This window comes from Rhodnius prolixus, unplaced genomic scaffold, assembly GCF_049639745.1.
Source record: "Rhodnius prolixus isolate KJV_2025 unplaced genomic scaffold, Rpr scaffold_2, whole genome shotgun sequence".
NCBI classification, from domain to species: domain Eukaryota; kingdom Metazoa; phylum Arthropoda; class Insecta; order Hemiptera; family Reduviidae; genus Rhodnius; species Rhodnius prolixus.
The window spans coordinates 16,172,993-16,190,259 of record NW_027411592.1 but is presented as its reverse complement, the minus strand read 5'-3'; the positions used below and the strand labels follow the sequence as shown (position 1 = coordinate 16,190,259).

Below are 17,267 nucleotides of genomic sequence, written 5' to 3'. Positions count from 1 at the left end.
GCTAATAACCTCAGCTGTTGATGCGCCAAAAAAAATAATAATAATAATAACACAATTTCTGTAAATATATATTTTTTTCCGTTAATGCCATCATTTTAGGCTCTAGTATCCATAATTCCCCGGTAACATATATTTATGTGAAGCGAGATTTTCATCTATGACCGTAATAAATAACAGAAATCACAGCTTACAGTTTTTTTCACCTGTCCGATCTTAGCCTTATAGATCTTAGCCTTATATTTCGAATAAACAATGCAAAACGCAGTAGATATAATGAAGTGGCGCTTTCGGTAGAGAAGTAGTGGTTTCTATTTATGGGTCGCAAGGTGGATAGAAAAATTGTAAATAAATTTAATTGAATACAAATACATCATTGACAAACTTTTTTTTGAGACTAAGATTAATTTTTAAAATGTGAAAATTTTATTAAATTCTAGACAGATTCACTATATTTTTAGAATGTCGAATTCAAAGTAATAGAAGTTCGGATTTATAACGTCAGCGTGGCCGATTTACATTTTTAAAGTGATTTACATTTTATCAGGCTAAAACTACTATTCGCGAAAACGAGGTAGTTGTGCTTAAAAAAAAGAAACAACCATTCTTAAAAAATGATTTTGTGTTTTAATTTTTAAATTAATTTATTAAATTGTTATAATTTTCTGTGATTTTTCTCAAAAGTTAATTTACGTATAAATAATAATTACAATTATTTACCTTATTACTTAAATATTATTTTAAGTAAATGACAATAAACTGTTACAATTATTAGTAGTCCTATAGTACCTAGTAATGTTTGTTTTTTGTTAAAATAAACCAGGGATTCACAAAATTTGCTCATTAATTTTAATCCGAGGGCCAAAATAGATTGAGAAACGCCAGTTTAAAGAAATGTTGGAGTCTTTCAACTGGTACTCTAGTTAAACTAAAGAATTTCGAACGCTACGAAGTAGTCAGTTCCTCTCGTGAGGAATCTAATCTAAAGTTTTCTGAGCTAAGATTTTTAGTTTTTGTAATATTTTGATCAAAAAATCCCAATTTATTAAAAAAAACAAAACATTTTTTCGGTATCAAGGTATCAGATAGAAATTCAATTTAGAAAATTTGGTATGATCGAAAAGCTTTCTTTTACCTAGTGAGAGTACTCTAAAAATAAATAACTGAATAAGAAAATAAATGTCAAAGAAACTAGAAGATGCACTAACTGGTGCAATTGGAAACGCGTGCGCTTTCCAAGAATAATCCCCTTTCCTAGGGGATCGCCTAATTCTAGATACAAGTCTGGAATAGCAATACGTCTGAGAGAGGTGTTGGCTCCCCCCCCCCGTACGTACACTTGCTCGCACCCTTGCTTGCATAGTTTATAGATTGAGTGAAGGGGATAGACGAAGAAGGAAGACATAGTGAACTGTGCAGAGTTCTGGACGACCATTTTTGCTAACCGTCCCAGATATATTTAGCGACATTCACACTTGGAAGTGAAATCCAAATCCTCTATCTCCCCAACTAATTCTAGTCTCAGACCTTGAATAGTGAATAGATGATGGTATCATTTCCTTTCTGTAACTTGCCAACATCTACTTTTTGCTGGTTCTCAAACACAAGATTAGTAACCCATCCTCCAAGAAAAAAAGAACTGGCGTGATCAATCTCCCACCCGACTTCCTCTTAATCAACAACTTAGGGCTCCTCTTTTTCAAACTACGAATTTTGGAAACACATTGAAATTCGAAAATTTGATTTTCATTTATTTTTGCGACAGACGTTCATTCTAATTCTTTAATTGAACAACTGTCTTCTTCCGCTTAGCCAGGTAATCCCCCAAAAAAATTGAAGAAAAGATGGCCTCGCGATCTACTCTTATTTTGAGAGTATATTCACGACAATAAAGTGACAACACTAGATGCATATTCTTCACTCAATTAATACTGCTATTCAGTACTCCTATTACCAATTTTGATACTTGTTGCAACAGTAAATTTCAATCAAAGATTAAAAATTCCGTTATTTCAGAAAAGCGTACAATGCTTTGAACAGAGTAGTACTTCCGTACTGGAACGGAAGTATCCTAACTTTTAAGGCATCGGACGTATTGGAACAACTTCTCTTGAAGGAAGCATCAGATTTCTTCTCTAAAAACGATACAAAAACTGTGAGACAATATGGGCAATATAGTTGAATCCAAACATTATTCTCCAGAATAAAGTAACATGGAAAGAGTGGCATATTGTTGAAAACAGAAAAAAAAAAAAAACTGGTCAGAAATCTTTTCAGAGAAATGAACTTCTAAATAAACATATTAAAGAGAAACTATAACAAAAATATTTGTCTAAAAGAGGTGGTTAAAGAGTAATCCCGGTTCTCCAACGTTTTGCAAATGGCCTCTCGTCTTTAAAACAAAAAAAAACCTTGCATATGCGCCTGGTCACAATTTTCTGTAAAAATTCGACGATGAAATATTCGGTAGAGAAAATCAGACACGAACGCAATAGCTCTAAGAGAAAATAAAAATGGCTCCTTCTCACAAGGAGAAATAGGAGCCATAATATCCCACATGTGATTGAAATCTATTCATTACACTGATAAGCCTTTTTTTAAAATTCTCTAAAAAGAATTTTATCTATAAAAATTATTTAAACACAACTTTATCTACACGTTTTTGTAATGCATTTAAGAACTTTACCAGAACAATTGTTCGAAAAGTTTTCGAAAAACCCTAACACAATAATAATAAAGCCCAATTTATAAATTGATTATTTCAGATTGACGAATTCTCTCCCAGAAGAGCCCATAGTAGATTTTCATGAAAATATATTTCAAATATTATGCACTACCACAAGTACAATGTGGTCTAATGGTTTTAAAAAAAAAATTATCAAAAAATCTTGGAATCATTTTCGATAAAATCCCAAGAGTTAAAAATCCATTCAGTAATTTAGAAAATCCGATTGAAGTGCTATAGTGCAGCTCCCCCCTGTAAGTACATATCATAAGATAAAGTGAAATAATCCGACAATTTGTTCCTATTTCTGACGTTACTGTAAAAAGCCACACTTAAAACTGTTTCATAAAAAATATAAAACAAAAAAACAAAAAAAATAAAAAAAAATAATAATCGAAAAATATTATCTAAAGAATATTTATATTTCTAATGATTTTTACTGTCTAAGATCACCTTTCAGGATCTTTAATTAAGATCTGAGTTATTTTATTTATTTATTTTGCACGATAAAAAAATAAATTTGAAAATGTCGTTAACAGTAAATAAGAATAGCAAAATTACTGAAAATAATAACATGTTAAGTACTGAAAAAAATTAATTATAATAGTTTAAAACAGCGATGTCTAATTGATACATATTTCGGAGATGGCAAACATTACAAGTTAGTTTACTATATATGGTTAAAGGCAGTGTTGCAGCCATAAATGGTAAACTAGAGAATAATAACGAATGAGAACAGATGTTTTTGATTGACCAAAAGTGTTGCGAAATATAATACGTTATATTCGATAGAAAGGGGGTGGAGTTTTAATAAGTGTGTGAATATTATTTTTTTTACAATTACTTTTTTTTTTTCTGGAACTGCACTAATAAAAAGTGATTTATAAAGAATAAAAACAGAGAAGGGATTAGCTCCCTGAGGTTAGCGTAATTGGATTCTAACGTGAAGTTCCCAGGTTCGAATCCAGCTGCTGGCCCTCTTAGATTTTCTCTTCCTAGGAGCTTCTTTTAGAGCTCACTGTCCGGTGATGGACAATGTTGTCTGTAACGAAATGTCTTTGAGTGCTCGTCAATTTCGTTTGTACAGGTTTTCTTTTTTTTTCTGTAGCTATTAGATACACTTGAATTGAAATGGAAGGCCGTCCATCTATTCTGGCTAATAAGTAATCAAAAGACTTACTTTTTCCTCACTGCAAACCAACTGCATGTTTCTACCTTTCACAAAGTTAATTTTTTTTTTTTTGCATTTAAACCCGGTGTACACATCACGCACGCAGTATTTCAATAAATGTCCGCGAATACCGCAACCAGCCGCTATAGATGGAGGTCTATTTTTAGAAAAGAATAGATTATGCTTTAACTTCAATTAATTCCAAAAGTAAAGTTTAAACATAAAGAATAATTAACTGCTTTATTAATTTGGCTGGAGTAATCGGCGTTGTCCATGGAACTACCATGTGGAAAGAAAGAAGTAACATATTTTTGGTTAACACGCGTTCTTGGTGAGTGTACCAAGCTTTAAGTTGGACTTAAAAAATCATTTCTGGACTACTAGCGCACTCTTGTAGGTAGTCATCACTGTCACTTAAAGTAATAATAAAATTGTAATTAGTAACCGGACCGATCCAACTCGAATGGTCATAGCCGGAGAGAAGCAAAAATAATTAGGGGCGCTAATGACCTCATCATTCGATGCGCCGTAATAAATAAATAATAATAATAAAGGACCGTTCTACCTACTAAACACTTGTAAACAAGGTGGTCCGGGAACGGTTATAAAGTTTAACCTTCTTTTTTATTACACTTGAACTACATTCAATCCAACTTAAATTTAGTACGAATTCCATGTTAGAACAAAACCTTGACAATTCACAGTTTTTATTCCTTGTTTGTATACTGCTACAAAGTAAACATATCTGTAGAAACGATGGCATACAGAATATGATTTTTGAAAAACTTATTTTTTACTATATTTAATACTAATCAGGATAAGAAAAATCAATATTTTCTAGGCCGTTAAAAAATTTAATTATTAAAAAACATTACTTTCTCATTGGAACACACTATAGTAATCAAACAACGCGAAAAATAGAAACATGACTTTTGTAGATTTAATACAATTATAACAGAAATATGGATTTTTGCCGGTTTGTTCTTCTCAGAAGACAGCAAGGTACCAAGAAACCGGAATGGTGCTTGCTTCTGCGGCGATCTAGAGAATGCTTGTAAAAAAAAACAAAACCATAAGTTAAACGTAAATCGTCGCTGCAAGAACGCCGGAGGTATATGAACATTATTACCCCCACATTAAGTGTAATTCAAACAGTAATAGCGAAGCCATAGCAAGGAGCCCTCTGCAACACCCAGTCATAAAATTTATTTGTTTGAGTATACTCCAGCTATCTTTACTTGAAAAACAAAAAGTGATTCACCAATAACAATCTATTGGGCAGCAAGGTTCAATCAGGTATTGAAAAACTTGAAACTTGGACCAGAATCTGAAACTGAATTACTCTTAGCAAACTTGAAGAATGTTTCCAAGTGTTACACAGCTTCTACCGAGTTTTTAAGATAATGGACGTTGCAAGAAATATTGCCAGCTCTTGTCTACAAATTCAATGTGTGTATCTTATTACATATGTTCTCTCTGAATAGGATAAGCTTAAGACTGAAAACTTTCAATAAACCCTATGATATATCCGTATCTTTTAAACTACAATACTAATTCTGGCAACGTTAAATTTTACTCCTTATATCCATTTTTATTTTTAATTGCTTTTTGGTGCTGTAACTCTTTTTTTCCCGGCCAAAAACTTACGTTGACACTTAAAAAAGCTTCAACGTTATCAATTATCTCATATATTAAAAAAGTATGACTATTCATTTGATATTATTAGATATTGCTAATTATGAATGAATGTTTATTGCTTTTGGTTAATGTTAGCTTTTAGTTAATGACACTTGCATTTTTAAGACTAACTCATACACTTTTACACATTACACACAAGTTAATTGGCTTTTCATTTTTGTATTTTTATTAAGTTCCAGTGAAATAAAATCTATCGAAGAACACCGATGGTAACCGATGTAGAAGACCTTGGGACAACAAGCCGAGGTGTGGTTTGCTGGAGGGGGAAGTTGAACAGTCACCCAACCCAACATCCAACTAAGTACTACATAATTCTTGAAGACATCATGCTTTGCACATCTTTGGATTTTCCAGTAAATATTGCAAAGAAAATTTAACAGAAAAGAAAATTAAATGAATGAAGAGAGAAAAAAAAGCCATATTGCCAAAAAAGTAATTTGAACAATGTTACATTAAAAAAAAAAAAAAAACAGAAATAAACAAACAGGTTTATGAATGCTGAATAGTCCTCTAAATTCTTTCAAGACAGACGTTAATATAAATTTAACACTAACCTTATTAAAAACAGAAAACTGTAATTTCTGTACCGAGTAGTTCCAACACTTTTCAAAAATTTAAAACACAGAACTTATACTTGAAAAATAGATCAAAAGGAATTTCCTACATAAATATAATTAGGTAAAACAATTATATGAATGCTGATTTAAAAAAAAAAAATGAAATTATCTGCAGTTATACTTGATATGACGATGCTCCCTCATACAATTCAAAAACTCGCGATATATATAAACGAGGTAAAACGCATATTCAGTATAATTTATAAGTTAAATCCAATCCAGAAAGCAAAGCAATTTAATTTGCATATTCATCATTTCCATAACTGTAGCCTCATTTTTGGTTTCTGACTAAAGTATCTTTAAGAGAGAACGACCACTGAATCCTAAGTTTATTAGATTGTATTAATAATCTACTATCAAATAACAAAGTAAAATAAGTTAAACAAAATACTTACGTATATTAGTCCGGAATAATATCTATCTTTAATGTTGTGAAGTACGGAGGCTTCATTCAAGCAAGTAAGATCTGCCATATCCTCAATTTTGTCAAATTTTGGAGGGTTCATCTTTTGAATATCATCTTTAGGTACAAATTGCCGTTTACCAGTTTCCACAATTTCAACCTCTACTTCGTCACCTCTTTCTCCCTTGATGCCAGCCGATACAAATCCAGCAATTTCGTGCGGAACCCATACGAGTCGTTTTTGAGTCCATTCCGCCTGAGTTGCAGGATCGTTGAACGTATTCCTGTCAACAGATAAATATTTAAAATCAGGATCCGAACGGTCGACTTTGGTATCTACGTCGGCCATGTTGCAGCTTAGGCGGGCACCGGCACAATGTTCTCAATAGTTAAAATAAAAACACTTGGCACTATTCTCACTTAATGTTTTAATTAATTAAGCCAAATAAAACTGCACATATCACTATTACAACAAAACATTAATTTCCATCCGTTAAATAACCAGTAGCAAACTGTTAGCGAGCCACAAAGCTAGTGAACCCTAAGAAGGCTGACGCCTGTTTGTGTAATAAAGGTGAATCACACCACAGCATATATCGATATATCGCTGGCTTGCCCAACGGACAAAGACTGAAGCCGTTACACCCCACCACTATTAGAATGAATAAAACATTTACGCTTTTACTTTTTCTAGTAATGTTATTTCAAATAATTAAATTTCTTGAATATAAGGGATGATTAGGTTTTTAATTTGGTATTTTTATTTGTGCAAGTTAGCGTTATCACAAACTGTTTATAACAAATCTGCAGTTTTGCTTGCAGGTAAATTAAATCATTTTTCTAATGAATTAATTTATTAATTTTTCATATTATATTTAGCAATAGAAGAAAAATTCTTAAGTTCGATCAACCATTATTTTTCAGAATCGATGCTTAAAATGTAACATGTCTAAGCGAAAGATGGCAGCACAAGCTGGTACTCTAATAGGAGGGAACATTTAAAATATGATTCCGCAAAATCAAGTGGAAATGAATCTATCGCAAAAAGCAGTTAAAAATGTAAAATAATGAAATTCTGCACAAACATTTTAATTATTATTACTTTTTGAGGTTGAAATAATTTATTTGGAAGCTATTAAGCACCACATCCAAAGAATTCAAACAGTAAATCACTTATTCAACACTGTAATATTTATCTCTGTTCTACAAAACTCATAAAAAATGAAGGTGTTTGAAAAAATCAAATAAATAAATAATTACAAACAATTAAATAAACGTAAGCGTTTGAGTTGTAATTATGTATAGAAAATTGAGATGCCTATATTTATAAATTAAGAAGTATAAGCAACTAAATAAATAGTTTTGGGTGTTTAATAAGAAAAAACAATGCTGCTCGTATTTTATTAACGTAAATTTGTTTGTACATTTTTAAAAACAGAAAGTATATTTTTAAGATGAAAATAAAAGGCTTCATCAATTCATAATCACACAGGTGTCTCCCTAGATTTGTTTCCAAATATGGCAATATTCTTGCGCAGTAATCGTCAGTTAGATAAGGACTCACTGCGATTGAGAAATACTCTTTAGCTTGAACATATGGTATTATTGCCTTTGAATACTGAAAGCCTAAATATGGATGGAAATTTTCTCCTACTCCCTAAACACCGCTACATATAATAGATTTTTTTGTTTGGAAAGGAATAAATAATGTTCTGCATTGAAGAACTACAAATTTGGAGCATTGAAAAGTTTTATTTAGTTCATGGAATACATAATATTCTGAAATAAAAAATTAATAATTTGGAGCATTTAAAAGATTTGTCTGAGAGAATAAACTTATTGGAAAAAGTAAATACACATGTAGATAACTACCAATTTGTATATTACTTTTTCTGTTGAAAATAATCTTCTTCAACAATCTTCCATCTTTTTATTTTTTTAAAATAAACTACCATTATAGAGATTTTTTTATTATATTTTTAGAAATCAGATGATCATCCTATGGAAAAGAGAAATTTAACTTTAAGAATGATTTGTAAATATTATTTCTTGTCACAAATCCAAACTATTTAAAATAATAATAATTAACCCATCATAACATGCTAATAAAGCTAAAGTGCAAAAGGAAGAGATAACAAAGAGTTCCTCTTTTAAAATCAACAATGTTTAATAAGAAAATGACAAAAATTTTCAAAGAACTTTTTGGTTAAAAAATCATCAACTACTTGGGCGTTAGCGCATTTTCTGCATTCATTTACTTATTTTGATTGGTACAATTCTTTTCATGTTTAGCTTCAGAGCTAAAGGTAGGCATACTGTTGTATCTTGTAGGAATGCATTCGCATGTTCGAATTTAATCTTAAATTCCAGCAGTCCAGTATTAAAGGATGGCAAGCAGACTTTTATTTTCGCGCCAAATAAAAACTTTTTTTCATAAGTTCTTCATTTTGCTTTTATTTTATTACTGTTCATTATTAATTTATCTAGGGACCTAGGAATGGCAGCTGCACCGTGGCAATGCCCATGCAGATGTCTTGACACAGCCATTTTATCGAATGCAAAAATGTTATTTCTTTTTCAAATGAAATAATGGAAAGTTGTTTCTAAAACTGAAAGCCATGTGTTTAGTGTATATTTTAAAAAAAAAACTTTATAAAGGTCAGGAAATTTTGACAAAACTTTAGCTCCTGATAATCAGTTTTCTTCTTTCGGACAATTTTTTTCAACTATTTTAATTGTAAAACTTAATTCCTATAAATACATAATCTTATAACTATTATTTGGTCCAATTTTGATATTCATATGCACCACCCGTAGCGTTAGTATAAGAATTATATGGAAACGGTTGTGTGTTGGTTCGAGAATCGTCCGCTAGATAGAGGGAATTTTAACTTGATTTTTTGATGACTGCAGATGACATTTCTAATATTTTTTGCCAGCCACCATCAACTGAGCAGTTTTATTTAACCTTGTGATGAGGAAGGGTGCGATCAAGAAATGTTTATCACTGATGTTAAGTCTTTATCAACGGAACGCACATGTCTTGTTAAGGTAATTATTAGGAAGTTACATTTCTTAAAATATAGTTTCTTCAAATACCGTGAATGCACATAATATTATGGTGAACTTGTTAGGGAAGAATTTAAAATTGTTAAATGAAAAAATATATATTTGATAGTTGCAAAATTAAAGCAGATATGTTTATTAGGCTTCTGTATCTGTTTACGATAGAAAGACAAAAAGAAATCGTAAGAAACTGCTTTTCAAAAGCAAAACAAAATAATTTATAGAAATTATTGGAAAGTTTAAAATGAGGTTCATTGAAGCTGGATATGCTGACAACTGTGGTCAAATATGAAATGCTGGTACTGTTTTTATTTTTCAGTTTGCAATGACAAAGCCTTTGATGTGACAAGAGATCAACAATGGGAATTTCTAACAGCCATCAACTATCACAGAAACAAGTAAAAAATGTAACTATTGAACTGTTGGCAATCACCTGGTAATGTTCGCCATTAGAGAAATCTGGTAAACAATGTTAAACTTTTCGTGTTCTGAAGTGACTCATATTTATTAATAACTACCATAATTGTAAGTAAAATAATCGCTTATTTTTTCCAGGCGGACTCGAAGTCCAATTAACTATTGTCACAAGTTTCCCCGAAAACCATACTCATCATAATTGATACAGTTCGGGCTAGCATATTGTTGGAATGTGATTCATAAATTTAGTAGACTAAATATAAGAACAAGTTCTTTTCTTGCTTCAAAATAAGTTAGAAGACACTTCTCTCCAAATACGGCAGCAAATATTGGGTGCCCCTGGCCAATATAAAGGTAAGTGATTGGATTGGAGATATAGCAACCTACTAAAGAAAAAACACAAGTTGAAGTTATGTTAAATTTAAACGTTTTTCACATGTTTTCACTCAGTGTTCAGTTAAAAGACCAATTTGACTATATCAGACTTCCCTTTCTTAGACATCATCATCATCTCCATTTCCTTCGTGTGAAACTTGCTTTACTTCCTCCTTTACATCTTGTGACCAGCTGGCCTCTTCGCTTACCAAAATAACAGACGCACTGGAGAAGCCACAAGAGACGCTATAGGTGTGGATACCCAGAGTGCTGCTACTTCTTTTATCATCTGATTTGCATGCCGTTTTTCAGGACATTTGTCCTTTTTCCTAAAATGTCTTCAATGGTACCTTCCTTCCACCATAATTCCTTTATAAGATATCTTCACTTAATCTAAACTCACTTCTCATGTATTTATTTTTTACTTTGGTGAGTCATCTATTTCTGAAGAGATCCAACTTAGTCCTTATATTGAGCCCAAACTATTATCTGAAAACCAGTCTTATTTACTTGTTTATGCCCAAGGTGATTAATTTAATTTTTAAAATATTCTCATTTCTTGAGATTTAAAGAGAAATGGCTTCTAGAAGTTTAGAAAAACTCCTAATAATTATTCATCATCATCTTTTTATATCATCTAAAAAGTATACTTATCCACTTTACTCCCTCCTTTACATCTTGTGACCAGCTGGCCTCTTCGCTTACCAAAATAACAGACGCACTGGAGAAGCCACAAGAGACGCTATAGGTGTGGATACCCAGAGTGCTGCTACTTCTTTTATCATCTGATTTGCATGCCGTTTTTCAGGACATTTGTCCTTTTTCCTAAAATGTCTTCAATGGTACCTTCCTTCCACCATAATTCCTTTATAAGATATCTTCACTTAATCTAAACTCACTTCTCATGTATTTATTTTTTACTTTGGTGAGTCATCTATTTCTGAAGAGATCCAACTTAGTCCTTATATTGAGCCCAAACTATCCTATCCCTTTCTTTTTCGATGGTCTTTTTCTTTTATTTTGTTTTACCCATATCGATAAATTTTAGCTATTTACTGAATTAAAAAAAAAAATCTATTCTACACATCTTACAAAGTTTTGATAGGATCCTATCATTATAGGATAGTCTTGGAGTCGCTACCGCTTGGCACCCAAGGTAATCTGATCAAAGCTCTTTATTTTCATGTGGTGTGTTTAACCGAATTATATCTCGTGTTTAAAAGTATAGTGCTAACATTTTATTATGTTTTTCATTTGTAACAGACCAAAAGCAAGTTTATATTACAAATAAACGTTTTATATGCTGTTATGTAATTGTTTGAAATGGGACCTCTGTTCAGTCATAAAATTTTCTAGCCTAAATTTACTTGCGCTACCTTAAATAATTAAAAAAAAAAAAACATACATTACACTTCTATCTCACAATATGATCAATGTTTAAACATGTGGTTCTAATTTACTTTTTTCTTACTTAAGAGAATAATTGTTTTTTCTTTAAAAATTAAATATTCAAAATTGCAGATATGTGGAAAAACGAAGAGTACATTGAATTGTATAGTGGAAGTGGAAGCAATTATGAGGGAAGTACATGGGCTCATAGAAGATCAAATTTGGAGAATAAAATACGGTGTACTAATCATTTTCATCACTGTTATGTAAGTATTGTTTTTATTTCTATATTGTGAATTATGATCAAAAGTGTGCAGGAAAAACATAACTCTATACATGTATGTGAAACAAGCGATAATGAATTCTACAGAATGCGAGCTTTGGTTAATTCTTCATTTTTAATGTTGATTTTTATTTTTTAACTTTTAGGTCAGCTTTTTCAACCTCACCCATATGAATTCAAATTCACAGTGGGAGATTATGATTACGTTTAAATGGGATAGAAACCTCCTGGTTTTCTGTTGAAAAAAAAAATTCCATTTATAAAATTAAAAAAGTGAAAATTGGGGCGGGTGTTGGTCTAGTGGTCAAGAGCGTGGCTTTGTAAGTGGGAGATCCCCAGTACGAATACCTCGTGTGAGACTACTTTTTATTTGTTAGAAAAAAATTGTTTATAAACTTTTCCTAAGTGAAAATTAAAAGTTTAAAGTTACAGTAGTAAATTTAACTTGAACATGGGTACCGAATTCATTTGACTGTAGTTGCCAAAAAAGCTATGGTCTTTACAATGGATACCCAGGCTTCGGGGAGAATGTTACAAAGTCGATAATTTGCAAAAAAAAAGATATTTTTTTACGCGTTTGCCACTAGACTAATTAAACACTGTTGCAGCCAGTGGAAAGCAGAATTGACAGGTAATGGTAACTACTGGCGGAGCTGCGAACACTGGCTCCCACCGAATGTTGGTCAAAAAATAATTAATCAAAAATAATCTTTCGGGGGCATTTTACATATTCCCAGGCCCATCTTTTCAGGATCGATATCGATACCTCTGCTTAGAAGTAGGACGCAACAGTGGGCTTAACCACAAAATACCAAATAATCATTTTATACTCCCCCGAAGACTCAGTTGTCCAAGTTTCCACTGTAGTATCCATGCGCAACTTTTATTGGCGAACATTGCCATTTGAGTTTGAGATCTTTGTAGGACTTGTTATATTGATCGCAAAACTATTATGAAAAAAAAGCGCAGCTCGCTTTCTTGAACTTCTTAACATTTTTGGAATTCAACTCTGAGGCATCAATTTAACCATTAATGTTCCCATAACCGTTTTCCAACATAGAGAACACTCTAACTCGGGCATTTGTAGAATAGTAGAATACTTTGTTGGGATGAATGTTATGAGAAATATTAGTTTCTGCGCTTAAAAGTTTAGGAGTAATGTATGTTCAGACTTATATCAAAAATAAAATTAATAAAGGTTAATGTAATTACTGGCTGCAGACAGTAAAATTGAAAATCTGGTTTCACACAATGCACCCAAAATTTCTAAGAATTAACTGTATTCTCTAAAACCTTAATAAGTTTTTGATCTGGCATTGGAAAAAAATGAACTAACATTAGCCTTAGTCCAAACAATATAAGTCGTAGGTGATTGCTTATTTTCGTAAAATAACATTTATCTACGCAGATGGCAACTGCCTTGGTGATGAATACGTTTGAGATTTTTTTTTTATTTTTAAACGCTATTTTTCTTCGTAAATATTATTTGTTAAAGTTGTTGCTAGGCGTAACTAGTTTATTTTAGGTTATACATAGTATGAGCAGTCATATTATGATAAACTACTTTTAATTTCTCTGTTCAGATTTAATAGTTTCCAGGATATATTGGTAAATACATTTACTTTTTTTTAAATGTTATTTCTTATTTATTTCAATTAGAAGTTTTGACAACTGAAATTAGTCACCACTTAATTTAAAATCGTCAAATATAAACATAATTTAATTACTAAATGCACAGGACTAGTAGTTCTGTGATCATTAACAGTTGAAATTAATATGAAAAAAGCTGCTTTTTTCTAAGCTGCTTATTTTTGCTAATAGTGCAAAATAAAACTGCTTAGTTGACGATCACCTGACTGGTCATTTTGCAATTAAGATTGCCAAAAAATTATTCGCTTGGCCAGGTGCAAAAAAAATAAAACTACATGACTAAAATAGCTATTGGCCTACGACAAATGTATATTCATTAAAAATTATGGGAAGTGTCTATCTGTATTATAAGAGGTCAAAGAGGACAAAGAGGATTTAAAATCTGTCAAAAAAGACTACTTTCATGTGTCGTGTTTTTCTTAAACGATATCATTTTTACTTAAATATATTATATACGCAACATTTTTTTTTCTTTTAACTGTCTTGAGGGTTCATTTAAGTAAAGATAAAAAAGATAATAGTTTCAACTTGCTGTATTAAATGTTCTTTTTTTTATTATTTGTCTGCTTTTAGAAAAATTCTGTAGAAACTTCTTGATATACCACCACATTCAGTCTAAATTATAAGTATTAAAGTTTCCTAAAACATTTTAATTTTTTTTATATACTGATAACAGAACTTAGTGAGTTTTTATTTTAAAAAATTCTATTATTCACGTCTTTAATAGTTAACATAATAATTAATTTGTGTTTAAGACGCACCTTTTTTTCAAATTAAAAGGTAAAGGCAATTAAAGTAAACAACATAGTTGAGAATATATATTTTTTAAAATAGTAATAATAATGGGGCACGCTCAGTTGTTAGCATGTACTGGAACTGGGATCCCGGGTTCGTATCCAGCTCTGCTGGCCCTTAGATTTTCTCTTCTTAGGAGCTTTTTCCAAACAACACTGTGTTGCCTGTAACGAGAGAACAATCTGGGCGCCAAGAACCTCAAATTTTGACGCGCCTTAAATTAAAAAAAAAATATATATCTAACCGCATTTCGAACTGAAGTTCTCTTGAACATACATCAAGCTCAGTATCCCAAGCTTCTTCAAGAGAGCATTTGTGTAAACATTCATCTTGCATTTTTGTTGCTCTTTGGACAGACCCTTTTGTTGTATCCATAATCATTTATTGTTTTTTAATAAATGCCTGCAGGCAGCGGTAAAAATTTTTTTTATTGTTCAAAAATGCATAACTTGGGAACTTCAAAAGCAATTTAACTACAAATAGAAGTACTTTTAGAATTCATAATAAAAAATAGAGGTTCCCATTTGAAAAAAATAAAAGTTTGTTTCTCTAACCTGCATATCAGCAGCAGGAAAATATAAACATATTTTAGCAGGCAACTGAAACTTTCTATTTCATTTCGGTTCCTCCTGGGAAGTTGACTAAAATTAGTTACAAGAATGACGTCTTGAATCGTTATTAGAATAGTCTAGTATTTCACAATAGATTTTTTTTAAAATTTCATTTATAGATAGGAGAACACATTTTAGAGCAATAGAAAATAAATGGATAAGTATGTGTAATTATTTTATATATAGTGAAAGGAAATTGTAGCCCTGTTTGTAAATCACAGGAGTGCCGACAAGGGAAGGAGACCCCTACCTATTGCTCACAGACCGGTCGCAGTTGCAGTTCAGACAGACAGGAGTCAATTACACAGCGCCCTAGATAGGTATGTACAAAAGAATAATTAATTTAATTATTTCATTTAGATTTATTATTTTCATCTTTTGAGCTTTTATTATTAAATTTCCAACGTTTTATAGTTTTGTTTATTAATATACTTGATACTAATGTTTTGAAACTCATAAAATTTGAAACAGATTTTTATAGTCATAATAAGAAATCAGTTTTCACACTTATTTTCAAAAATAGAATTTCGGAGCAAATTCAAATAATATAAATTTTACAGTTAATAAAATAATAATTATCGCGTGAGAGAGGGGTTGATGCCGAATTTGCCACGCTGTAAATCTATTTTTACTTTCTCTTACTTCTGGTTAGAGGGAGTGTTGCGATCGTGAAAATTTTTAAAAAATTTACAGAAATAATTTAGGCCATCTGAACATGAAAGAAATGTTTTTAGCATATATTTATTTGTTAGCTGAATATATCAAAAACTTGAAAATACTTGAAACTTGAGATATATGACTTTGGATATGACTAAAAGTCTATTGACTGACTTTAAAATAAAATAAAAAAACCAGTTTGAAATTATTCCCTCCCCACCCTGAAAATCGATTTGTGGAGTATTCTGAAAGATGCAACCACCAAAATCAAGGTTATTTTGGAATAATATACGATTTCATCAGTTAATTTCAGAATACGCTAAAATTTTTTACTAAAATTGGAACTTTTGATGAAAGTCAGTTTACTGTTTGTGCTACTTTACAAAATAAATTTTTGAATTTCCCAATTAAAATAAAATTTGCGCCCTTGACAAAAGCGGCACCTATTGGGTTTTTTAAACATTATCAAATATATTTCTCAAAACGATCAATACATCATAAAACTAACATTTTTTTTATTATTATTATTAAAAAAAAAAGCTACATTAATTTTAGGATGAACAAGGCGGGGTGTTACCTTGAATTTCCCGGCTTGCTGGGGTAAGAAAAAAAAAAAAGAGTCATCTACTTGTAGCCCAGCTGGTGAACCAATTTTTGTTTTCCAAATTCTCTTTTCCTAAAAAGTCAAATTATCAATTTGGACTTTTCACCGACCCTTCAGTCCCAAGGTAGTATCTAATTGAATTTAATTCTTCATACTGAACTGAACATTCTGTGCACCCTTACCCTTACCCGGCACTAGAGTGACAGGGAGGAGAGAGAGGAAACAAGATTTTCCCAGAAATACACGATTTGAAGTTCCATAATGAAAAAAGAAAACAAGAAATGTATTTTAGAATATTGTATTGTGCATGTGCGCACTCGTATTTCCAAAAACGAGAAGTTGCTGGAAGTACTGACAAAATTACGTTTACGTTTAGACCTAACATTATCTTAGCAATGAAGATCCCCTAACTAGAAAATAATATCGGTTCACAAAATGATTTTTTTTTTTTTTTAATGACTCCTCCTACATTAAATACTTGCTCCACAACTTTTATTTGGAATATTTTCACCTGGAATAGAGTAGTATGGTCTTCTTCAGCAATGGGAATGTACGGTCCTGCCTCTTATACAATATTAACCAACCTTTAGTGGTTAAAATTACGGGTTTAAGGAAAATGGATTTTCTTCAGTTTACTAGTTTTCTAAATTTTCTGTTCCCTTCTTTCAAGATTAATAGTATAATAATGGCGCTGACATTTAAAAAAATAGGCGTTAACAAATGTGTGTTATTTAATAAATATTCCTCAATTTTATCTACTTCTCTCGTTAAATAGAATCAACTATTAGTTGTAACTCAAAATTTAACAC

At 31.3% G+C, this 17,267-nt stretch overlaps 2 protein-coding genes across 12 annotated transcripts in view; one reads left to right on the top strand and one right to left on the bottom strand.

The window, feature by feature from the left end:
* Positions 1 to 7,204, bottom strand: part of zip (myosin heavy chain 10) — a 132,947-nt gene extending 125,743 nt beyond the window's left edge. For all 11 annotated transcript variants that reach the window (XM_074118224.1, XM_074118233.1, XM_074118225.1 and 8 more), the window contains exon 1: positions 6,604 to 7,204. In XM_074118224.1, coding sequence (XP_073974325.1) covers positions 6,604 to 6,960 — 357 coding nt within the window. In that variant the 5' untranslated portion in view covers positions 6,961 to 7,204. The remainder of the gene's footprint in view (positions 1 to 6,603) is intronic.
* Positions 7,205 to 9,533: 2,329 nt separating this feature from the next.
* Positions 9,534 to 17,267, top strand: part of LOC141449125 (uncharacterized) — a 35,439-nt gene continuing 27,705 nt past the window's right edge. Inside the window, exons 1-5 of the mRNA XM_074118218.1 lie at positions 9,534 to 9,662; positions 9,997 to 10,139; positions 10,233 to 10,448; positions 11,991 to 12,124; positions 15,419 to 15,517. The gene's annotated coding sequence lies outside the window, so the exon portion shown is untranslated. The remainder of the gene's footprint in view (positions 9,663 to 9,996; positions 10,140 to 10,232; positions 10,449 to 11,990; positions 12,125 to 15,418; positions 15,518 to 17,267) is intronic.